The 23,161-nt window shown below is 35.9% G+C and overlaps 1 protein-coding gene across 1 annotated transcript in view; it reads right to left on the bottom strand.

Annotated features, from left to right (window-relative positions):
* Positions 1–5,953: 5,953 nt before the first annotated feature.
* The window catches only part of LOC136840595 (heme-binding protein 2-like), a 68,744-nt gene continuing 51,536 nt past the window's right edge, over positions 5,954–23,161 (bottom strand). Inside the window, exons 2-5 of the mRNA XM_067107264.1 lie at positions 20,858–20,946; positions 11,892–12,021; positions 11,237–11,417; positions 5,954–10,649 (exon numbers count right to left, since the gene is read on the bottom strand). Coding sequence (XP_066963365.1) covers positions 10,310–10,649; positions 11,237–11,417; positions 11,892–12,021; positions 20,858–20,938 — 732 coding nt within the window. The 5' untranslated portion in view covers positions 20,939–20,946 and the 3' untranslated portion in view covers positions 5,954–10,309. The remainder of the gene's footprint in view (positions 10,650–11,236; positions 11,418–11,891; positions 12,022–20,857; positions 20,947–23,161) is intronic.

Here is a 23,161-nt window from a genome sequence, read left to right as displayed (position 1 = left end):
AACCTCTCTCCTCTCCTGGAAATTAACTCTAAGCAGCAGTAGCAAATTGCATTGCACTTATTCAAAACTGTAACTATAGTTCCAGACGTTTCATACATAAGTTGATAACTTTAAGCTGGATCAAAATATCATGAAAAAACATGTCATTTGTCTTAAAAACCTATAACTATAATCTGCTTTTGACCACCAAAGGGTTAAAGGTTAGCTACAAAGGGAATTTCAACTGGGGAGCAGGTGGGGGGCTAAGCATCTGACTGGGGGTGCCGGACCCCCCAACCCCACAATAGCGACGCCACTGCCCATAATGCTTATTATTAATTATCAGAGTATTCAGGGTATTCACTGCTAAGTACTTGGTACGATATCATCTCGGCATTTGTCCAAACACCCATCCTACATGGCCTCAAAACTTCAATGAAATTGGTCATAGGTCACTCATTTTCTTCCCCCTTCTCTCACCCTTTGCCAGCGGAATTGCTAAGGGGCGGCCAGGGGCGCCCCCCCCCAGTCAGATGATTGGCCCCCCTACTGGCTCCCCAGTTGAAATCCCTTTGTAGCTAAACTTTAACCCTTTGGAGATCAAAATCAGAATTATAGTTATAGGTTTTTAACACAAATGACATGTTTGTTATGATACTTTGATCCAACTTAATGTTATCAGCTTATGTATGAAGTGACTGAAACTATAGTTACAGTTTTGAATAAGTGCAATGCAATTTGCTAATGCTGCTCAGATTTAATTTTCTGGCAGAGGAGATGAAGAAGAGGGAGTGGGGTAGGTTGAAATTTTGAAGAGATTTTGGAGGGTCATAAATCTTTTGTGTTATTGATGATATGCACTATTTTGATATATTTGCATGACAAGGATATTACTATACTATAGTTGAAAATTAAACCTTGATAATAGAAATTAGGCTAGTGTTGAATATAAGGTTGAGGAAATTTACATTACAGTATTTGATACATTTGCATATAGTAAGAGTTACAAATTAACTGAAAATTGAGCTCTATCATTTCAAATACAGGTTTACTAAAACTATTATTTTTCTTCATTCAGTGGATATATACGTTCGAGAATAGTATATTTTACTAATTACAGAATCGGTATATTAGTTTTGCGTAATTTTCTTTGGCCCCCCCACCAACAAATATATTGGCTCCACCTAGGCCCCCCGACTTATGGAATGCCAGCTACGCCACTGCCCTTTGCCCAGGTGGGGAGAGGGAGTGGGGGAACTCTCAAACCTTGCTTGCCTTGCCCAAAGAAATGTGAAATGGCACTTCTCTCTCTCTCTCTCTCTCTCTCTCTCTCTCATATGATCATCACCTTTCATTTTTCAGTAGTTTTGACATCAAAAGAATTTGCATTGTCTACATACCAATGATAAATTTGACTTCTCTTTTACTTTGTGTTTTGATAATGTTTGGTATACTTTGCAAAGATAGATATTTAAGGACATTCTTAACTTACATCATACTAATTTCATTAACTGAAACCAGAATGGGTAATTTCTTTATCGAAAAAAGTATGAATGAGCGGTTTAACCATTACAATAATTCACTAAAAAGATTATAGCATTTCCGGAAATTAAAAAAAAACAGTCTCAGTAAAAGCTGCAAAGCATGAACCAATTTTAAGTAAATACAATGTGAAGGAAAAAACTCTCTGATTTGAATCACTAACTTTAAACCAAGATCCTGCTTTCCATTAACCTATCTCCCATGTGTCCGAGACATTCTTTACTTCAGTTAACTTATTTGGGTTTCTTTAACTAGTTTAAATTTTGTTTAGTTATGCGTATATATCCGTGACAGTGAATAAGAAATTCCGTAAACTCCGCTGCACTCTCGTGGCCTGCATAGTTTATGAACTTGCATGCTCTTATATTACATGAATCGCATCCATAACTTTCTTCGCTTATCTAATTTTTAACTCTGTTTACTTTTTCTCAAAGCATTTATTTAATTATTTATATCATTTGCCTCTTTCACCTAAATACAATCAAATCTAATTCCTCACGGTGTTACTGCATCAATACCCAAGCGATGAAAAATCACAATGGTTTTAAGTTTCCAGGTTTAGAACATTAGCCATTGATACATTTTCAAGACGTAGATAACTTTCATCAGTAATTATTAAAGTGTCGTCGCACATTTTGTTCTCACCAGTTAATAACTAGGTCCAACGTACACACTGTTCGTCATTTCATTTTTTATTCAGCACTGGAAATTCGTGTTTCTTAACCGATGAGTTGTCCAACGTCTTTAACGGTTTCTTGCTCCAATACTCACCTCAATGTTGAGAAAGGAAGAATACTTCAGGTCACCTTTTTGAGCAGAGTGCATTAACGTCACAATTCTGCTTGTAGCTTTTGAGCCAACTCGGACGCTTAAGTATTCAGTAATCTGCGAATTTACACACATTAAGAGAAGAGCACTTCAAGATCTCAAACAAATTTTGATGGGCCTGTGTTTACAAAAGTGAATATCACCGTTAAACTATAACTTGAAAAAGCACAGAGGAGATCGACGCAGGCTTTGAGGTAAACTATATGGCAAAACGTTCAGAGAGAAAAATAGTAAAAATTAAATAAATAAATAAATATTTAATAAGACATTTAAGTTTCTTGAACTAGAATTAATGACGACGATTGCAAACAAAATTTACGAATAGGATTCAAAGAAACTTTGCCTTGAGAACTGTAAATAAACCGCAAAACAAGAAAAATGAGATTGTTAGGAAAATGCTTTAATTAATAAATGAGAAAGAATATGAACAGCATTATGTTATAGGTCATTCAGCGCTGAAACGGAAATTGACAGTAAAAGGTTTGAAAGGTGCAACAGGAGGAAAACCTCGCAGTTGCACTACGAATCAATTGTTAGGAGAGGGTGGAAAGTAAGATGGAAGAAAGAGCGTATGAAAGGAGGTACACGAAAAGGAAAGAAAGGGGTCGCAGCTAGGGGCCGAGGGCACGCCGCAAAGAACCTTAGGTAATGCCTACAGTGCACTGCATGAGGTGCACTGACGGCACTAACCCCCCTACGGGGAGTTCAAGTTATAAATCATGTACAATTACTCTTAGCTTTGGGATAACTGGGAAATATTCAAGTCAGTGTAAGCTATGTAATAGGATTTTTGCTACTTATCAAGAGGTCATACCCCCAGCGCAGCTGCTAAATTGAGGGGCTACTGTACCAGATCAGGGTCTCTCCCTGGGTATTAACCAGGATTAAGCTACTGGATGTCTCGGGAGCTTAGTTTAGCAAAGCCACAGGCATTTTCCTAGGCAGTGATTAAGTTTACACCAAATAGTCAAATCTAAGAGATGTTGCTCGACAAGTTTAGTACACAAGTAAAATCAAAAGAAAAACTAAAATGACATCATTTTAAATATATGTAGTGTAAATATTACTGCTTGGTGCAAATGTGATTTTTTTCTCCCAGTTCCAAATTTAGATCCTTATACTTCATTTCATTTACTTTCTGAATCTCTTATCTTGTTGTCCAACTACCCCAACTATTCGAAAATGCCCCGGTACTGCTTGGCTAGACAGCCTAAGCTCCATAAAGCAAATCAAATTAATCCTAGAAGCCTTATGGAAGCTGACGCTCGCAATTTTAAGAGAGGCTGTCATAAAACTTTAAAGCACTTTACAGCATTCCCTTTACTGACTGACTAACAATGCTGTACTTTCATCTGTTTTTATATTAACTCTTCCTTTGTTTTATTATCTCCTATATGTTTTCCTATTTTGTACTGGATTTTTAGCGTTCTTCCATGCAAATTTTTGAATAATAATAATAATAATAATAATAATAATAATAATAATAATAATAATAATAATAATGATGCGGATGGTGGTAGCTTTACCTATAGTCAAGAAAAAACATGAATTTACAGGTAATGCTTGAACAGAGAGATAGACATCCACAGATGCGGTGGTGAAGACAATGCCTTATTTAGTGGACAGCAATATAAAATCATTAAGAATTATTTATATAAGTTTCTAAACAACTGAATTCCTTAAAGACCCCTTACATTATAATGAGCGAAAGGTTTCCTTAGCGATAAATCCTCATATTTCCAACGGTAACCACCAAAAGTTGATCATCTAGAGGGATCACCGTAATGCACGATTTCACAAAGTTTCATCAAAATCCGTCCATCCGTTCTCGTGAATTGTTTTTTATAGCACATTGACGGACGGTCAGACAGACATATGCAGGCAGAGGTCAGAACCATATCTATATCTGGAGGGCTTCTCTTTTCAAGACCTATAGAAAAGGTCCAGTGAATACCTGGACTTGGCCTCCCCACTCAGCCGCATGAACGAGATAGCGTTCTGTCACGCCTCGAGAAAATGCCTGGAATTCCAGACCCCTTGAGAGCGGGCTGGCTCTCCCACAGACGAAGACAAGTCCTTCGTTGACCAGCTAGCTGTCGATGGCGTCGATCAATACGGTATTGAACGTGTCATGTCTAGCCGATTCACCACCAGATTCGACCTGAAGTTCAGGATCAATATATACTTCAAAATATAAATTCCATCGACGGCTCTACGTATCATCGCAATAAGCAGCGAATTTTAAATGCAGTTTTAAATGCAATCTGTAATTAACAATGACTTATTAAATTAATTAATATTTGAGTTGATATAGCCAAAGAAATATATTTGTAATTTTATAAAAATTCTTCTTCTTTTGGTTCGTCTAAGAGCCGTTAGCGTCCTGAGAAGGTTAGATTGACAAGTTCCTTTAAAATGCACTTACAGTATTGACGTCTACGTTAGCATTTCTTTTGCATCATCCTTCAGAAACTCATTACAACAGCCGCAAAACATTTTCTTTTTTTATGATCCTCTCAATTTAAGAATCGTATTGTTATTTAATAACAGCAATATCATTATAAATGTGTCGTAGTTCGAACATTACAGATCCGCACCGAAATCTTTCTGAAAAGCAAGACAAGCAGTTTATCCAGACTTATTATTACTACATACACTGATAAATCATCATTAATTATGATAAGACATGCTATCAACTATAACGTGTTTGTTTAGAATGCAATGTCACCGGCTGGCGGACAACGTCGAAAATCCACCGAAAATGAAGGCAGATGAGGACCTGCCGAGTTGGTTGGACATTTTTTAATAAAATAAGGGCAAAGCTGGATTCCTATTTGTGGGGCCAAAAGCTTATACATCTATAACGCCTGAATGTGAACGAAACATACAAGATTATGGTATTATTGCACAAAACGTATTTATATTACACGACGAAATGCAAATGCCAAAACTTCTAGTGAATAAATTTATCATAGATTAGACCAATGAAACTGGAGAACTTACAAAGCTTATTTAATTAGGTTGCCAAATTTATACTGGATAAATTTCCCGTGAATGTCATGTCTATTCCAAGATAGATCTGTTATAGTTACCCATTAAAGTAGGAACGGAACATGAAATCTGTATTTAGAACTAGATTTCAATAAAAATAACAACCTGAAAACAGAATACCCGAGACTCCGCGAGCCGTGCGCCTCATGATGGGTAACAAAGAGCTGGGGAGGGAGACGGATCTTTGCGCATAAAGCACTAAAGTTATTCAAAAAGTCATTCCAAAAATTAAAACATTGTGCACGATTGAAAATATTTAAAAAGAGTTTAAACTGCATTTATTTTTAAATGATAAAGTTTTATACTGAAAAACAAATGAGGGAAACAACAACCTAATCAACAAACAAAACCAGACTAGCTTGAGGCCAAAAAGAACGGGTCCAAAATTAGACTTACTAGATGAAGATGATGATGCAACACTGGTCTATTTTTTCTGGAGCCTGGCTTGTCTTGTGCGGATAGATTTCCGATAGAATGAAGTCTTGTCTGCCATTGTGCCAGAGAGGGAACATTAGTTCAGAGGAAATAGAGGGAAAATAATAAAAACAAACAATTGTCCGTCAACATTTATTATCACGTGTGATTTCGAATGTGCTGCAAATCTTTACAAAAATATATGATGTATAGTACAGATACAGTAAGACGGCTACAACATAACGCACCCCAGAAAGAAATCAGAAAATATTACTGTAAGAGGACATAAAACAATCACACGTGAACCAACGTTCTGAAATATTCAAGATCCTAAAATTAATCGACATCCAGTTTAGTAATATTCATCCAGATCTGTTCGAGACGCTCAAGTTAGCAAAACCATGTTACGCCGTGACAACTTTGGGATTCTCAAGTTCAGAAGGCAGGAAGTGACGACAATGAAATGAAGACCTTTCGCATGATTTTTATTTTTCATATACAAGCTCCTTCATGAACTTAGTATACGTACAGTACAAACTCATTTCCATCTGATACCAATGTGGGTCTTGCTTGTCTTCAGTGGGCATGACCCATGCGAAAAGGAAATGAAAATGGGAAACATTTACTGGTCATAAGCTGAATGCATGCCGAAGTTGAGAGAGAGAGAGAGAGAGAGAGAGAGAGAGAGAGAGAGAGAGAGAGAGAGAGAGAGAGAGAGAGAGAGCCTTAAAGATGCTTTAGAAATTTTACGCAACATATATAAAGCAAAAAAACTGAAAGGATGATAAATTACTAAATGTGACAGATTTGTGTTAAAATATTTCACAGAAATCACTCTCCATACAGACCTCACTACTTTCATAAGGTATCAGTACAGTTTGCAAAGGAAAACCTAACGTGTACCGCTAAAAATTTAAAATGGAACCTTCCTTATCCCTCTGGAAAAGCAAACCCACCAGTACAGAGAAAAACAGCACCAGACGTATCCATGTTTTGTGGCAATTTCACTCTTCCAAACTCTGACATCAATTATCTCTCTCAACAACTCCTGAATGTGATTCGGTCAGCATCAGATAATATAGTCTTTCGTGAGAAAAACAATTATGTTCCGTAATAAAGGGTTACACAAACGTTAGCACTTTATATAAAATTAATCAAATCTGCCTTAAAAGTATTTTATTTTTAATTCATCGTAAAAATCCTATTTCATATACGTATCACACTGAGCTATCACTGTGTCGCATTTATCTTAAACGCTACGGAAATAAAACACTCAACTGGGAGTGGCCATGGGCCACACAAATGGCTGTACAATAAAAAATGTGGATCACAGATATCAATAAAAATCGAATACAAAGTTGAATGAAATAACTAAAGCACTGATCAGTACACAACGCGAAGAATGCTTAACCTACAGCTCAAACTTCTGACAACAATCGCGTCAAAATGTTCCACAACGTACACACATTCTTTACTTGTAGATACTCACATGTAAACAGATAAATTGTATAAATAATAGCTGGCACAAGCAGACTCACAAGCATTATATATATATATATATATATATATATATATATATATATATATATATATATATATATATATATATATATATATATATTTTTTTTTTTCAAGTGGCCAAAGGCGACCGTTAATCGTTGTATCCAAACCAAAGGTCCGACTTCGCATCCTGGCCGGGGAAAATGCACATTTCAATTTAATTCCTCTTGGGCGTATATATAAAATATTCAAAAGTATACTTAGGTGAAAGAAGATGTTGAGGTAAAAAGTCTGTTACACTGTGTCGGTGTCGAGTGGAAGGAAGGGCGCGTTGATGGATATACTGAGAGTGGCTGGAGTACACCTACTAATACTTTCGCTTTTGATAAAGCAATTAGACGTTTACACTGGAAGGGCAATGTTGAAAATGTTTATGTAAAAGGAATTCAGATAAATCAGTTTGATAAAAATTATGTCTAGATGCAATATAAAGAGAAAATGGACGAAAAAGTGACACAGAGTAGGGAGCAGTAGTCGAGTATGAAAATTTTTGAAGGGGTCAGTGTCAGTAGGGAGTGCTAGGGGTATAGGCGGGTAAAAAGAAGGAATAAAAACAGTAAGACGCGGAACGAAATAGGAAGAGGTTTAGTCGAGATGATAATGCACAGGTATACTGGAGGAAGGATAGGTTAGTCAAGAAGTACGGGGGAAAGAGCAGGTAGAAATAAAATAAGCGGGGAGAAGGAGAGCACAGACTTTGTATATGATTTTCTACGGGGAATCAAATGCAGAGAAAAATGTTAATGAACAAATGGATCTCAAAACAAAAATTCCCACAGAGAAATGTGTAGAGTGAATGTAGTCCTGGGATAACGGACCGAATATCTGAGGAATTCTTGACTTTGAGGGACAGAAAAGAGGCCGAGAGCAATGAAATAAGAGCGGAAACATAAGTCTGAAAATGCTTATGGAAGTGACTGCTGGGGACATGACGGCAATTAAGAGGCTGATGGATGGAAGGACACTAAGTGTAATTGGACTGTAGTAGAGATGCTTCACTGTGCTGGTGACAACAGTATTGAATGACTGACCATAGATGTAAAATATGCCTGGATGAGGTAAGGCTTCCTATGGAATGGGTGAGAGGAGCAATTGTTTCTTTGAAAAATGGTGAAAGTGGCAAAGGGGAATTTCAAGAATGATATGATTTCGACTTAATCGTTAAGACGAAGGACACCAGACTGAGGGAGAGGGAGAGCAGTGTGGAATTCAACAAACAAGAGGATGCGTGGGACAAGAAGTTAGAAAGCAATTGCGTGAGAAGTTTGTGTGCAAGGAAAAACCTGTAATTAACATATACGGATTTAGAAAAAGCTTATCACTGAACTGAGAAGAGGCAATGTAGAGGCTACTGAGGATAAATAGTATAAAAGGCAAGTTGTTGAACGGAATTAGAAGCTTTTAATGAAAATTAACTGCGTGGAAGACTATGAGACAGGAGAGTGACTGGTCTGACGTAACAATGAGTCTGCGACAAGGAAGTGTTATGTCTCAATGTGTTTTTAATATCTTCATGGACAGAGTGAGGTCAGGTCAGAGAGAGATATCTTGTTTGTCTGCAAAGTTGTGGGGAAGGAAAATTGGTCATGAATGAGATATTGGATGACGATAATGAAAAGAATCTGCAGAAAGTAGCTTGGAATTGCTAGCAAAAGAATTATATTGAGAGTACTGTAAATGTGAGCAAGATGATGGAGAAAGGAATGTTAATATGGAGGTTGGAAGAATGGAAACACATGATCCTTACAAGACATAAGGGGCAAATAAAATGGACGATAGGGGGATGAGAGAGATGGTGTTACGAAATACGCAACACATAAGAGGCAGCGGGGAGATTAAATGTGGATGCTCAATGAAAATAAACAAAAGAGAAATTAAGATGAAATGAAAAGGTGATAAAAGGGGAGGTAAGTAGTAGTAGTAGCAAAAGGGTTAACGTAACTGAAAGGACAGGTCAGTGTCTTGAGATGTCTCTTCAATCACAAGGAAAGAATCCATGGGTGGAATGCAAGTGGAAATGTATAATTCAGAAGTGTTGGGAAGGAGAAGGAGATAAAGACCTAGTAAACTTTGGAGAGATGGAGTAGAAGTTTATGAAAGGACACATGAAAGTAAGGGGCCCAACATCAAGGAGGGACGAGTGTATGTACAACATAAAGTGCCATGATGCAGTGTGTACAGTATAGGAGGGTAGGAGAGTTCCACACCCTGCTTATATGCTGTGTGTGTGGGTGTATACAGTGCCATGGATTTCATCCAAGATTTAGAAATAAAAGTATGATTGTGGCAGCGGCTGATTACATTACATATATATATATATATATATATATATATATATATATATATATATATATATATATATATATATATATATATATATATATATATATATATATATATATATATATATATATATATATATATTTGAATTGCATCTTTAAGCTCCAGTTTTCCTCACCTTTTGGATACACTCTCCATCTGAGAGTGCATCCGAACATACCCAAATGATAAAATCCAGTAAATGCCATTCATATGGCTTCGTAGAGTAAGGACACATTGATAACGCCTCACAGCAACTTAAACAACACAAATATTCGAGGTCGAAGCTTAGTTGCAGAATAAAGGAGATTCAAACAATACACAAAAGTTCCATGATATGTATCAACGTTGTCCCTGATCACCTCTTTCTTGTGTTTGATTGTTAAACCTACACTTTATTACATACGTAAGGCCACTAAGTTTTCCCACCTTAAATAACCTTAAATAAAATATGACAAAAACTCACAATCCCTTTCCCACAACAAATGAGACTCAGGATGTAGTTTTATTTTTTGTCTACAATTCTGGGATTCTCTTCAGTAATGAATAATCATCAGTCATCTAAACACTGCAGCCGCCATTCTCCAGTTATGGCGGCCAAAATACTGATCCAAAATTACTCCTCTTCAACTTTTTTGTCTATCTGATGTCCCAGTGCTTCCTCTACTTTGCTCTGAATGCTGTCAGCAATCACATCGCCGTTCTTGATGAGGTCTTTGCTCTCAACGGACGATATTTCCATTTGCTTCGACGAGTCTGCTTCATTTATATCCTGGGTTGTTGTCTTGACGAACCAAATCTCGTTGCGGCGTCCGAAGAGTTTGAAGGGAGGATCATATCCAGCTATGTAGTACTGGTTGTAGTTGACGCCAGGCTCGTTCTGTCGCTGGATCTCCTCTGCCAGTTCCTTGGCCTCTTTTATTATAATTTCGTCGGAAGCGTAACCACCAAAGCGTCTGGAATGAAAATACCTTATCTAGAAACTAAAATAAATGTGGTGCATCAGTTTCTTAACTTGTTGTACCGCAGTCATAGACACTATTAGCAAACATCACATTAAATAGTTTCATAGGTTTCTGAGGCAATTTCAGAATGAAAAGAATTAAAAATTTTATCCATGATTCAAATTACTATGCAAACTACAATTTTTAACCTATTAAAAATAATTGAAGCACATTCATCTGGATGATTCAAGTAGGTAAAACATCAAACCAGAAACGGAAGCAAAATGAGAATAACGTACAGACAGAAAGGTGCCTATAGTTCTAAGCAATGTCATTTTCCATAGTCAGCAGCTGTAATTTTTACCTGTTCAGCAAGGATGTCAAACTAATTCTAAACTTAATTTTTTGGAGTTTCATTAATGGAATTCTGAGACAATATTAAAATGAGATTTTTCGTCAACAGTATGCCAGAATTATATACTGTGGCAGAATGATTTTATGTGCTGTATTCACAAAGATACGGCTCTGAACGGAAGTTATGAAGCTTAGCTCGTTACTTTATCTGTGGATATATAAAGAAAGAAAAGCCCATTCTTCACCTGGTTAGCACAACCATTGCTGGACGTTCTTCAATGAATATACTGTTGTCTCCTGATGGAGGAGGGTCTGCCTGGTGCTCTTCAGGAATAAGGAATCCCATGGTAAAAGTCGACTCGCAAGTGGGTCCTGCCCCTGGTTCAACAAAGGTCGTCACTGGTGAGGTCATGTCTATCCTCACGTCTTAGGGAAGAAGGAAAAACATATTATTTCAGTTTTATGAAGGCACGTGGCACGAGATATCGTTGGACCTTTCTTAGATAGTGCCCCAAGGGTTTTAACACGGTATGTATCAACCTTTGTGGCGTGCTTAGTACAAGCCCGTTGGCGATTACCGTAAAAATACAACAAAAGACTGTAAATATCATAAAGATAATGACCCCCAAGAAATCTTATTCCTAGATAACGACCCCCGAAAACCCTTGGGGGTCACTATCTAGGAAATATCCATATCTTTTCATAAATTACTTTCCTACCATGGTAAACTCTTCAATTCATAATCCGGGAAGCAATTGACCTAAAATAATATGCGTGTCAAATATTCTTCCTTCAAAAAATCTTTTCCTAATGATAAAATATCAAAACCTGCTTCATGAAAAAATAATGCTAAGAGTCAGAGTTGAATAATACAAATTGAAGAGTCGACCCGATACTCACTGGGTTCATTCCGGCCTGATATGTAATTGAAGAGCTTTCTGAACATAGGGGAGATCAACTCGTTGTATTCCATACCAGTCGCTGAAGTGCAGACCCACTTCTTCCCTGGATACCGCCTTTCTTCGTAACCCTGAGGAGAGAATTTATTTTCACCAGTAATTTTTGAACCAATGAAAGAAAAAACAAAAGGCATTTATTTTTACTTGACCATCTTTCCTTTTTTCATTAAATTTTCAAAAGGTATTTTTTTCGAAAGCACTAACTAAATTAAATTCAGTGAGCGAAAAGAGGCGGTAATGAAATGATACACATTTGACAAAAAATTTGCCTAGTTTACTGTCATTCTCTGTAATTTCAACAATATCATAATGATAACATTCTTATAATTATTACTACAGAAAAGAAACAGAATTAAGAAGACCAAAAGAGGCACCATATGGCACAAAATAACTGATACCTAAAAACGAACTGTCAAAACTAACTTCTTGCTTTATAACCTTGAGAACAACCGAAATGACCCTCAAACACAATTATTGGAAGTCACAATCTTTTGTTACTTTCCCATTTTCAAATAATTCCACCAGTGTCTGACATTTTCCCTAACCTTAAAATATCATAACGTAAAAGACTGCGGCTTGGAGAACAGCGCTGCTGTCATGTCATGGTCTAAAATGATTTAGGGTGAGTATAGGATTCGCAAGAGTTTACACCTCTCCACCAAACCGACTCACATTCGCAGGTCATTCCCTTATTACTTTTCCATTCAATCTTTTCAGCAAGAGTGAGATAATGGAAAAACTGAGGTTTACAAAATATATTGTTCTAAGGGGGCCTTAGTATGGTGACATTTACAGTCGGACATAATCCGTTGTCACTAGCGACAAAATTTGAAACAAATTCCCTGTTAAATTCTGGTACCTGCATATAACTATTTTTCCAACAGACGAAACTAAAAGATAATTAGTTAACTTTCGAAACTTGCGCTTTCATGTTCTGTTGTATGTTGACCAATTCTGTAACAAATGTTCAAGTTGCATCAAACGCAGTATTTTGTTACTAAACTCCTGTTGCTCAGCGTATGTTTATTTCCTGAATATAATCGCTTTTATATATATAAAAGGCTTTTTGGCAAGAGGTACTTTTCTAAACACTGTTAAGTCAAGAAAGAAAATCAGTTCTCTCCCCTTACACGAAGTAAACTTGAAACACGTGAAAAATTAAAATACGTAAAGGCAGATAACTTTTTATTTTATATATATATATATATATATATATATATATATATATATATATATATATATATATATATATATATATATATATATATATATATATAAAAATAAAATCCACGTCAGAAGGTGAGTGAAAACAGGGACTTTGAACAAGTACTTTCGTAGTTTATTTATTCTATATTTTCAAGTTCACACTGAAATGATGACAGTGCTACTGAACAGAATTTATAATCGACTTAGATTCAAGCTACACAAACTAGTTCACCACCTGGATCATAAATGAAAAAGTCTCATCGAGATGAGTGATTGGAATAACAAACAAAGACGACTGTGTAATAAACCTCTCGAACAAAGAACTGGACCAGAATCTTAAATGCGCTTTAGGCTAAGGCTTATCATATTCTATTAGTGATGATATTTCGTGCACAAACATCATCTCAGAGATATCCAAACTAGAAAAGAAAAACACAACTGTCTCACCTTCAATGAATTTAGTTAAGGGTCTTTTCTTCGGCTTACTTCAAATACCTAATAAAATAGTGAATTTCCCAAAAAGGTTTACAGATGCAATTCACGATACGAAGACACATAAAAGTTTGCACAAAACCAAAGCCGACAAATCCAATTCTTTTGTAATAATGGATAAAATTAGCTATGTTGAAAAAATGGAAAACTTACTATCTGACTCTAGTACTTACAAAAAACTACAGAAAGACCCATTAGCTAATGTCATAAAAAGTTTCAATTCTAAAATAAAAACTAAACTAAAGGAACTCGGTTTAACAAAGGAGAAAGTGTTAAAGATTAGCCCATCCTTACCTTACATGTACAGATTAATCAAAACCCATAAAAAGAGATTTCTCTATTCGACCCATTATCAGTTCAACCGGTTCTATTAGTTATAAACGTTCTAAATATCTAGTTCAATTACTATCACCTATTCTGGGTACTATTTCAAATTCCCATTTACAAACTCTTGATGTCTGCGCTAGACTTTCCCATATTAAATTATCCAGTACTGACAAATTAACCAGTTTTGATGTGACATCTTTATTTACTAAAGTTCCTGTCGATGACTTACTTCAATATTTATCGTAAAATTTGGACTTGTGTAATCTAGAATTACCTACCAATGTTATTATTAATCTGATATCCCTTTGTATAAAAAATTGTAAATTCACTTTCAATGGTAATTTTGAAGAACAAGTATTTGGTATGGCTATGGGGAACCCTCTTTCGCCATTTTTGTCTAATATTTGCATGGAATTCTTTGAGTCTAGTGTTATTCCAAGATATCTATTCTCTAAGGTGTTTTGGGTTAGATATGCAGATGACTGTTTTTGTATAGTAAAAGAAAATGTAAATATTCCTGATTTCTTGCAAAAAATTAATAATCTTGAACCATCCATAAAATTCACAACAGAATATGAAGAAAATAATTGTTTATCATTTTTGGATGTCTCAGTTATTAAAAATAACACCAGTTTTTGTTTTAAAGTATATAGGAAATCCACGAATAATGTCATATATTTATTTTTACTCTAACCATGCTTAACAAATTAAGGTGTCAACATTTTCCAGTATGTACCTTAGAGCTCTTAGAATTTGTAGTCCTGAATTTTAAAATTATTGATAAAATAGGAGGCATATTACAATCCAACTAGTGTTATAACTTAAGAATATTCTTTGTTTACCATTTCATCCTAATTTCATTCCTGCAGTGCCCATTTTAAAAACTATTGATACTAACTTAGTATTTAAATATGGTAATATTTTGAGAAATAACCTAATTAAGACTAGCCCCCAATTCAAACAATATTGTATACAGTATTCCTTGAAAAGAATGTAATAAGATTTATATTGGTCAAACATCAAAAGGACTGAAAGTAAGAAGCTCCAACACAAATATGCCATTTCAAGAGGCTTGTCAAATAATGGCATTGTGGATCACTGGCTTAAGACAGGCCATGCGATGAACTGGGATAAATCAACGATAATCGACAAGGTCAACGACCATCAGAAAAGGAATCTGCTAGAAACTGTGTTTATTGAAGTTACGTCCACCAAGAATGTTAATCTCCACACTGGATTATCCCTTGATCCTTTGTCCCTGTCTTTTTTGTTTAAAGAACATGCTGCCCAGATTAACAAACTGTAACCCCGGCCCCCTTCTGTTTTTGCATACAAGGCTCTGTCAACTTCTTTTGTATTCAGTTTGAATTTGAAAATGTAGGATACACTACGAAAGTACTTGTTCAAAGTCTCAGTTTTTACTCACCTTCTGACATGGATTTTATAATATTCTCAAGCACGCGTCCTTCGTGTTGCATTGGAGATTATATATATATATAAATATATATATATATATATATATATATATATATATATATATATATATATATATATATATATATATATATATATATATATATATATATATATATATATATATATATATATATATATATATATATATATATATATATATATATATATATATATATATATATATATATATATATATATAGAGAGAGAGAGAGAGAGAGAGAGAGAGAGAGAGAGAGAATTCTTTTCATCAACTAAAAGATGTCACAATAATGTAAATACATCTTTAAGATAAAAACTGTTTGTCTCTTTGACACAACATAAAACGACGACGCCTGCACTTCTTATCGGATCTCTAGTTCTGTCTTGGAGATTTGGAGCATGAAAGTGAAATGTAGTAAGGGCAAACTCCACTGAACCTGATCACTCTCGCTGAATTACTTCCAACATCTGAACTAAACTTTCATTTTATAGGAGAGTCCTGTGTAGCCTATTTGCTTTAGCAAAAATTGCCCCATTTTCGAATATCAGAACTGAAAAAAGTCCTCACTTCTCAGGGCATCTTTCTCTGAACTTACTCCGGGAGGTTTCTGCACGCTCACGAGTCTTGGCGTTGAGGGTTTCACTAAAGAAAATGTGTATCGCTTCATCCTTTTCCTATCACTAGAGTGCTGAACAATTTTCAATTGACAGCCATTACGAAAATTTAGTTTATAATAATGCTGCGTACTGGGATTCTCTAAGGACGACCTGAAGCGACTTGTAAAGATGGGGTCACCAATCAGAACTTTTGTTTTATGTACTGTAGTTCTCTCTTACATTTTGCATGATTATTTTCTTGTAGTTTCAACATTCGCTCTTCTACATATGTTTTATTAATTCATTACAATATCTGTGCGGTTCCTGTGTTATCCCCAAGACAACACTTGTCAATGTTCTTGAACATTAGGCTGTGTTACTACCTTTGTAGCATGGTTTTCCACTGGCTTAAGTTCAAGGTCCCCTATTTGAGAGTACACTAGCAAACTTTCCTAATTTATTTTTTACCTATATATTTATGCATTAATCCTTATTCGCTTAATTAGTACTTGTTAGTTTCATATATTAAGATCTGCAGTTGTTTAACAAATGTTTACACTGTATTCATCATTTCTTGTTGTTCCTTTTCTTTATTTTTCACGTATGAGTACTCTTCTGTAGGAGGCGTGCTCTCAAATTTCATGGCAAGCTGACTTGTGCGACAGTGAATTAGTGTTCATATTATTATTATTACTGTATTATTATTCGTCATCATCACTGTCATTGGCTTCAGTGCCGTGTGACACAAAGGGCCTCTGTGAAATTCCGCCACTCATGTCTTTCCTGTGCTTTATCTTTCACAAATTTCCTCTCATCTCCAGCTTCCCTTACTGTAGTGCTCTTCGAAGTAGATCTGAGTCTTCCAACAGTTTTGGAACCCACAGAAGCCCAGATGACAATATCATGTACTCCCAGGGGCTGTGAGAAGGACATGTCCGTGCCATCTCCATTTTATATTTCGTCTACATATGGAACTTCCATAACTTCCCGTATGGTATCGTTTCTGACTCATAGTATTCCTCTTCAAGCTTTCTTCTCATATCGACAGAATCTTTTGGATATAGTTTCACTGCCATAATTCATGTCCATCTCGCAATAAGAGATCGAAGTAGAATAGAATAGAACAGAATAGAATATAGAATTTAGGCCAAAGGCAACGCACTGGGAACTATGAGGTCATTCAGCGCTGAAATGGAAATTGACAGTAAAAAGTTTTGAACTGTGTAGCAGGAGAAAAACCTCTCACTTGTACCATGAATCAACTGTCAGGAGAAGGTGGAAAGTAAGATGGAAGAAAGAGAATATGAACGGAGGCACAGTAAAAGGAATGAAATGGGTTACAGCTAGGGGCCGAAGGAATGCTGCAAAGAACCTTAAGTAATGCCTACAGTACATCGCATGAGGTGCACTGACGGTACTACCCACCTACGGGGCAGATCTTAGTAGATTTATGCATAATCTTACTGCCGTACGCAGTGTCTATACAATGTCAGTCTATTTGATTTTATTTATTTACCCAGGCCATTGTTTGATTCAGACTCAAGAGAAACTACTAGATGTAGATGTAATTTTTCCTAAATATTTGAAAGATTCAACCTCATTAACTCTTTGTCTAGTGTTATTTCATCCCTTTGTGCAGACTGTCCTAATTACTTCGGCTTTTCTTAGAATCATTTTAGCCCCATCCATCAAGAGTCTAGATTTCTGAAGCGTTGTATTGAAGACTCTTGTTAAATCTTGTGGTGTTTTCCTGATTAAAGCAGCAACATTTGCATATTCTAAGTCTGCCGTTACTCCAATGCAAACCACCTCTTCCTCCTCCGACCACTTTTTTCATCATAAAATCTACGCGAGTAGCAAAAAGCGAGGTTGATATAACATTCCCTTGTGGCATCCCCACTACTTCCTGCAAATTCACTTGACAAGACCCCATCAACAGTAACTTTACCTCTACTTTACATATTTATTAGGAATATCATAATGTTGGTCTCTGGGCGCGGTAAATAAATAACGCTGATAACACAAAAGCTTGTAAATGATCTCTTAGAGTTACATGGGAATACAGCACAGCACAATGTTATCAGCAAGGTCCATATTTATGACTACCCCGTAGGGGAATAGTGCCGTCAGTGCGTTTCACTCGGTGCGCTGTGGACATAACTAAGGTTCTTTGCAGCGTCCCTTCAGCCCCTAGCTGCAACCCCTTTCATTCCTTTTACTGAACCTCACTTCATATTCTCTTTCTTTCACCTTACTTTCCAGACTCTGCCAACACTTGCTCATAGTGCAACTGCGACGTCTTCCTCCTGTTACACCCTTAAGACCTTTTTACTCTCAATTTCCCTTTCATATGCTCCAGCGCTTGGCCCTTGTCATAAATCTTATATTTCATTTACATTTCGATATTTATGATTATGAATAGCTGCGTTGACAGAACAATGTGTAATTTGCTATGTAGCTGCTGCAAATAAATGTTCGCTTTTCACCTAATAACACATGCATAAAGGAATTTTCCTCCTCAAACGAAGAACAGTCCAGATGGTAATTTACAAACATCAATTATGTTGCTTTAGCCTATTCTTGAATTATTAAAGACGCGTAATTTATTCCCTTATTTTCATGACGCCCGTAATTTTATCCAAAGCTTGTATTTCACGTCATGGTAACCGATTTTTCCCACTACTACGACAACTACTTCTACCACCAAGAGAGAGAGAGAAAGAGAGAGAGAGAGAGAGACTGTAACCACTTACCTCATTAGAGTTTTACGGTGGTTTGTGGGACCTAAAAGCAGAGTCAGATTTTATGTCTTTTTCAGTAGCTGAAGTTCTCGAGAGAATGTAAGGAATTTCCGGTTACTGTCAGTAAGGAAGCTCATGCAAATACTTTCGACACAAAGCGCAGCGCAAATTGTAAGGACTTCGATCACCAGAAGGCTACTTTTCGCAAGAATGATGGGAGACAAAATTTGAGGCCGTGCTTAGTAAAGGTTGTGGATCAAATTTAATTCAAACTGGACTGTGATTTTAGTTCCAGTGAGTAGCACCATTTACGTTTATTTAAAGTGTCGTATTTTACTATTGGCGGCGAGTGAATGACATTTATTTTGGTAGACAATCATCCATAGTACAACCCAGTCAACACAATAAGCCTAAGAATCGTAGGTCAAACGGTAAATGAAGATCACTTAAAGTTCGAAACGGAATTAATAAAAATAAGGGTATCAAATAGTGATTAATAAAGAAAAAATTGCCATTTCAGATTTAAAAATGCATCTACATTATTATGCCAAATTGCGTTGGCACATGTATGTAAGGTACATTTCATGCTGGAAAATCCTTAATTCACATAAGCGCTTTTCAAATGAAAGAGAGGGACCAAAATATCGGGTCACTGAATGTATATTCTTTTTTTGGAACCGCCTATCACAGTACTGCCTACATATCACACCCAAAGATGAGCCAAATTATATTTCTAAACCATGGTCGCAAACGGTGGGTAACCTAGCCTAAAGAATATAATCATGTAAAGCACAAATTAGAAACAATTACCAACAACTACATCTTGCATGGAAGGCATCTTGTGCAGAACTCCATCAATAACGGCTGTCATTATGAATAACTTTTGCCAATCCAACGAACTTATGCGGTCGTGTCTGATTTACGGTTTATCCTATTGCAAGGCCTTTGCAAAGGCAAAACGTTATCCCTGAACCTGAAGAATTGCACTACAAAGAAAACACTCTTTTGTACCGTGTTACTAAAGGTGAATATCAAAGATGGGAGACGATTACTGCTCATCCAGATAGTCAGGAGGAGTTTTGAGTAGGTGACTTAAGGTGAGCAAATACTCTGGCTAGATGAAGGAAAGTGAATGGCTTGATAACTGGATAAGGATTCCCTTACATATGCAACAGGATATACATCCTCGGTTACCACAGCGTTTCTTAATCTGGGTTCGTATGTCTTACATACTACTGATTACATTTTTCTTCCAACGAAATAACCACATCATGGTTTAGATAAAGATGCTCAAGTTCTTTTAGAAGTCTGCAGATTTATAAATTTTGACGACATTTAATTCTAATTTCTTACCAAGAAACGCTAACACGAATTTATAAAAAAATGGTCTCTAACGTTATTATAATTCTAGAGGAAATAGGTCTATCAGTATTTTGTTTATCTCTGTCCTGCTACAAATCTGGGTAATTTTACTAGAGTACAAGCTGTTAGAGGGGGCCAAATTCAACCTGAATAATGAACAGAAATCAATATCATAAAGATGTCATGCAACAAAAGATACGCGCATTTTTTTAGGATTATAACATGGTAAATGCTCTGTATTGCCATAATGCACAGAGCTATTCAAACACAAGTTTGTTTGCAGTGACGAGGTAATTGCGAGCAGCCCCTTTTAAAATTTAAACCTGACTTTATCCGTGGTGTTAGGAAAAAAAAAAAAACAGTGCTTGAAAAATGGCATTACATAGGCGGGAAAGGGGAGAGGTGACTTTTCTTTTCTGTTAATGCGGAGTAGATTTTATACTGTCAGCCAACAGAATTTATGAATAAAATTAATAGAAACTTATCGACTGCCTAGGTAAAAATCATCAGAATCAGGCGAGTAGGAAAACCACAAAATGTTGTAGTACCAACATATGGCAGTTATGGTTCAAGATTTTATGCAATAACTTTGTGTTTTAACTGGAAGCCAAAATCATTGATGATGAAAACAAGAAAAGGAAAGGTGAGTTGGAGATGGAGGAATGCCTTGATCTTCAGAAACAAATTGTGTTCTGAAGTACTGAAAAAGTTCTTTCTGATCACTGACCCCTCGCTCCACCAGCACTTCGTAGGGCGTCATCTCCACGTCTCCGAAAGCTGCCTTTATGCCTTTGATGATGCTGGACATTGTGTCACCTGAAAATGATGAGAGGGAAATCCTTTAGAAAGCATACAGGATATTTTTACGAAATTAAACTAACATTGATGATGGAGAAATCCTTCAGAAAGAATAACATGATGTTTTTTTACGAAATTACACTGAAAAGGATGAGTGGGGAAATCCTTTAGAAAGCATACAGGATATTTTTACGAACTCAAACTGATAATGATGAGGGAGAAATCCTTCAGAAAACATACAGGATATTTTTACGAAATTACACTGAAAAGGATAAGTGGGGAAATCCTTTAGAAAGCACACAGGATATTTTTACGAAATGGAGCTAGACAGATCAGTTGAAACACAAATGATATATAACAGTTAAAAATAATAATTCAAAATATCAAAATGAAATGTTATTAACATATACAAAAAAAGGCAAGAACAACACCCATATAATATCCCTCAGGCTAATACAAATAGATATTTTCAAGACTTTTTTCAAGTCTGTTCAGAAAATTGAGCCGTTAACTTTTATACGTTTTTCGGAAGTAAAAATAAAGCATTAAAATATTCTTTACATGAGTAACTGCATTTGTCAAATCTAATTTCTTTGGCACCAACTTACGGTGTTTTGGCAACTATTTCCAGGAAATACTGGCTGCTTATATTATGCAAAGTGCACACACGCACATAAACGCCTATATATATATATATATATATATATATATATATATATATATATATATATATATATATATATATATATATATATATATATATATATATATATTATGAAATATATGTATGTACAGTACATATATATTACATATATATATATATATATATATATATATATATATATATATATATATATATATATATATATATATATATATATATAATAATATACAGTATATATATATATATATATATATATATATATATATATATATATATATATATATATATATATATATATATATATATATATCTTCTTCTTCTTTCGACCTTATTAGTCCCACTGTATAGCAGGGTCGGCCGCTCAAGTCAACTTTCTCCATCTATTTCTATCCCTAGCATCTTCTTCCCCTCGTCCCACCTCACCCACATTCCTCCTCACCACATCCATCCATCTGATCTGTTGATGCCCCACACTCCTCCCACCCACCACTGGCATGTTCTTAGCTCTCTTGATTGGTTCCACCTACTCTCTTCTTATTACATGGCCATAGTATCTCAAACGAGTTCCCTAGCCTTCTCCTTTACATTACATATATCACACATTCTTCTTATATCTTGACTTTCCCTCCTTTCCAGTACTGATATTCCAGCAACCCATTTTTCCCCACAGTCCCTCCTCTTTCCTCTTAAGTGCCCAGGGGTCTGCCCCATATAATAGTAAGGGCCTGATAACTGTCTTATAAATCTTCATTTTGAGCTTTAATGGCATTTTCTTGTCTAAAACGACTCCAGTTACTTTACTCCATTTTCGCCATGCTTCTTTCACTCTCTGTCTCACTGCTTTCTCAGTACCTCCCTCTTCTGTTATTATTGATCCCAAACAGTTAAACTCATTGTTCTGCTGTAGCACTGTACCATCTTCCACTTGAATGTTCACTTTAAATACATTCCTTTCTAGGGCTCCTTTCCATGCTAAAAACCTTTCTTGCAGTTCTTCTTCTGCGTCTGCTATAATGAATAAATCGTCAGCAAACAACAGATCCCACCGTTCATCATTGTTCCTTAATTCTGATGTCAGTGTGTCTATAACGACGAAGAACAAGAATGGACTCAGAGCTGATCCCTGATGGAGGCCCACCTCCACAGGGAATGTCTCAGTCTCCCCATATTTTGTTTGCACCCCTCACACATCATCTTCACTAACCTTACCAACCTCTCTGGTATTCCTCTCTTTCTCAAACACCAATAGACTACTCTTCTTGGTACCCTGTCATATGCCTTTTCAAGATCCACAAAACACAAGTAAACTTTCCTGTTTCCTTCTAGATATTTTTCTTGGACTTGTCTTACTATAAGAACACCATCCACTGTGCTCTTTCCTTTCATAAACCCAAGCTGCTGCTCATGTATACCTATCAGCTCTCTCAATCTTCCTTCTACTATTCTTTCTAGTATCTTGAATACATGCTCCAAAAGCTTTATTCCTCTGTAGTTCCCACAGTTTAACACGTCTCATTTTTTGTTTATACATTTTAACCATCCAACTATTGCTCCAGTCCCTTGGCATTT

The sequence above is a fragment of the Macrobrachium rosenbergii genome, chromosome 8, assembly GCF_040412425.1.
Source record: "Macrobrachium rosenbergii isolate ZJJX-2024 chromosome 8, ASM4041242v1, whole genome shotgun sequence".
In the NCBI taxonomy this organism is placed as follows: Eukaryota; Metazoa; Arthropoda; class Malacostraca; order Decapoda; family Palaemonidae; genus Macrobrachium; species Macrobrachium rosenbergii.
The sequence above is the reverse complement of the archived record's forward strand: the minus strand, read 5'-3'. Positions and strand labels throughout refer to the sequence as shown.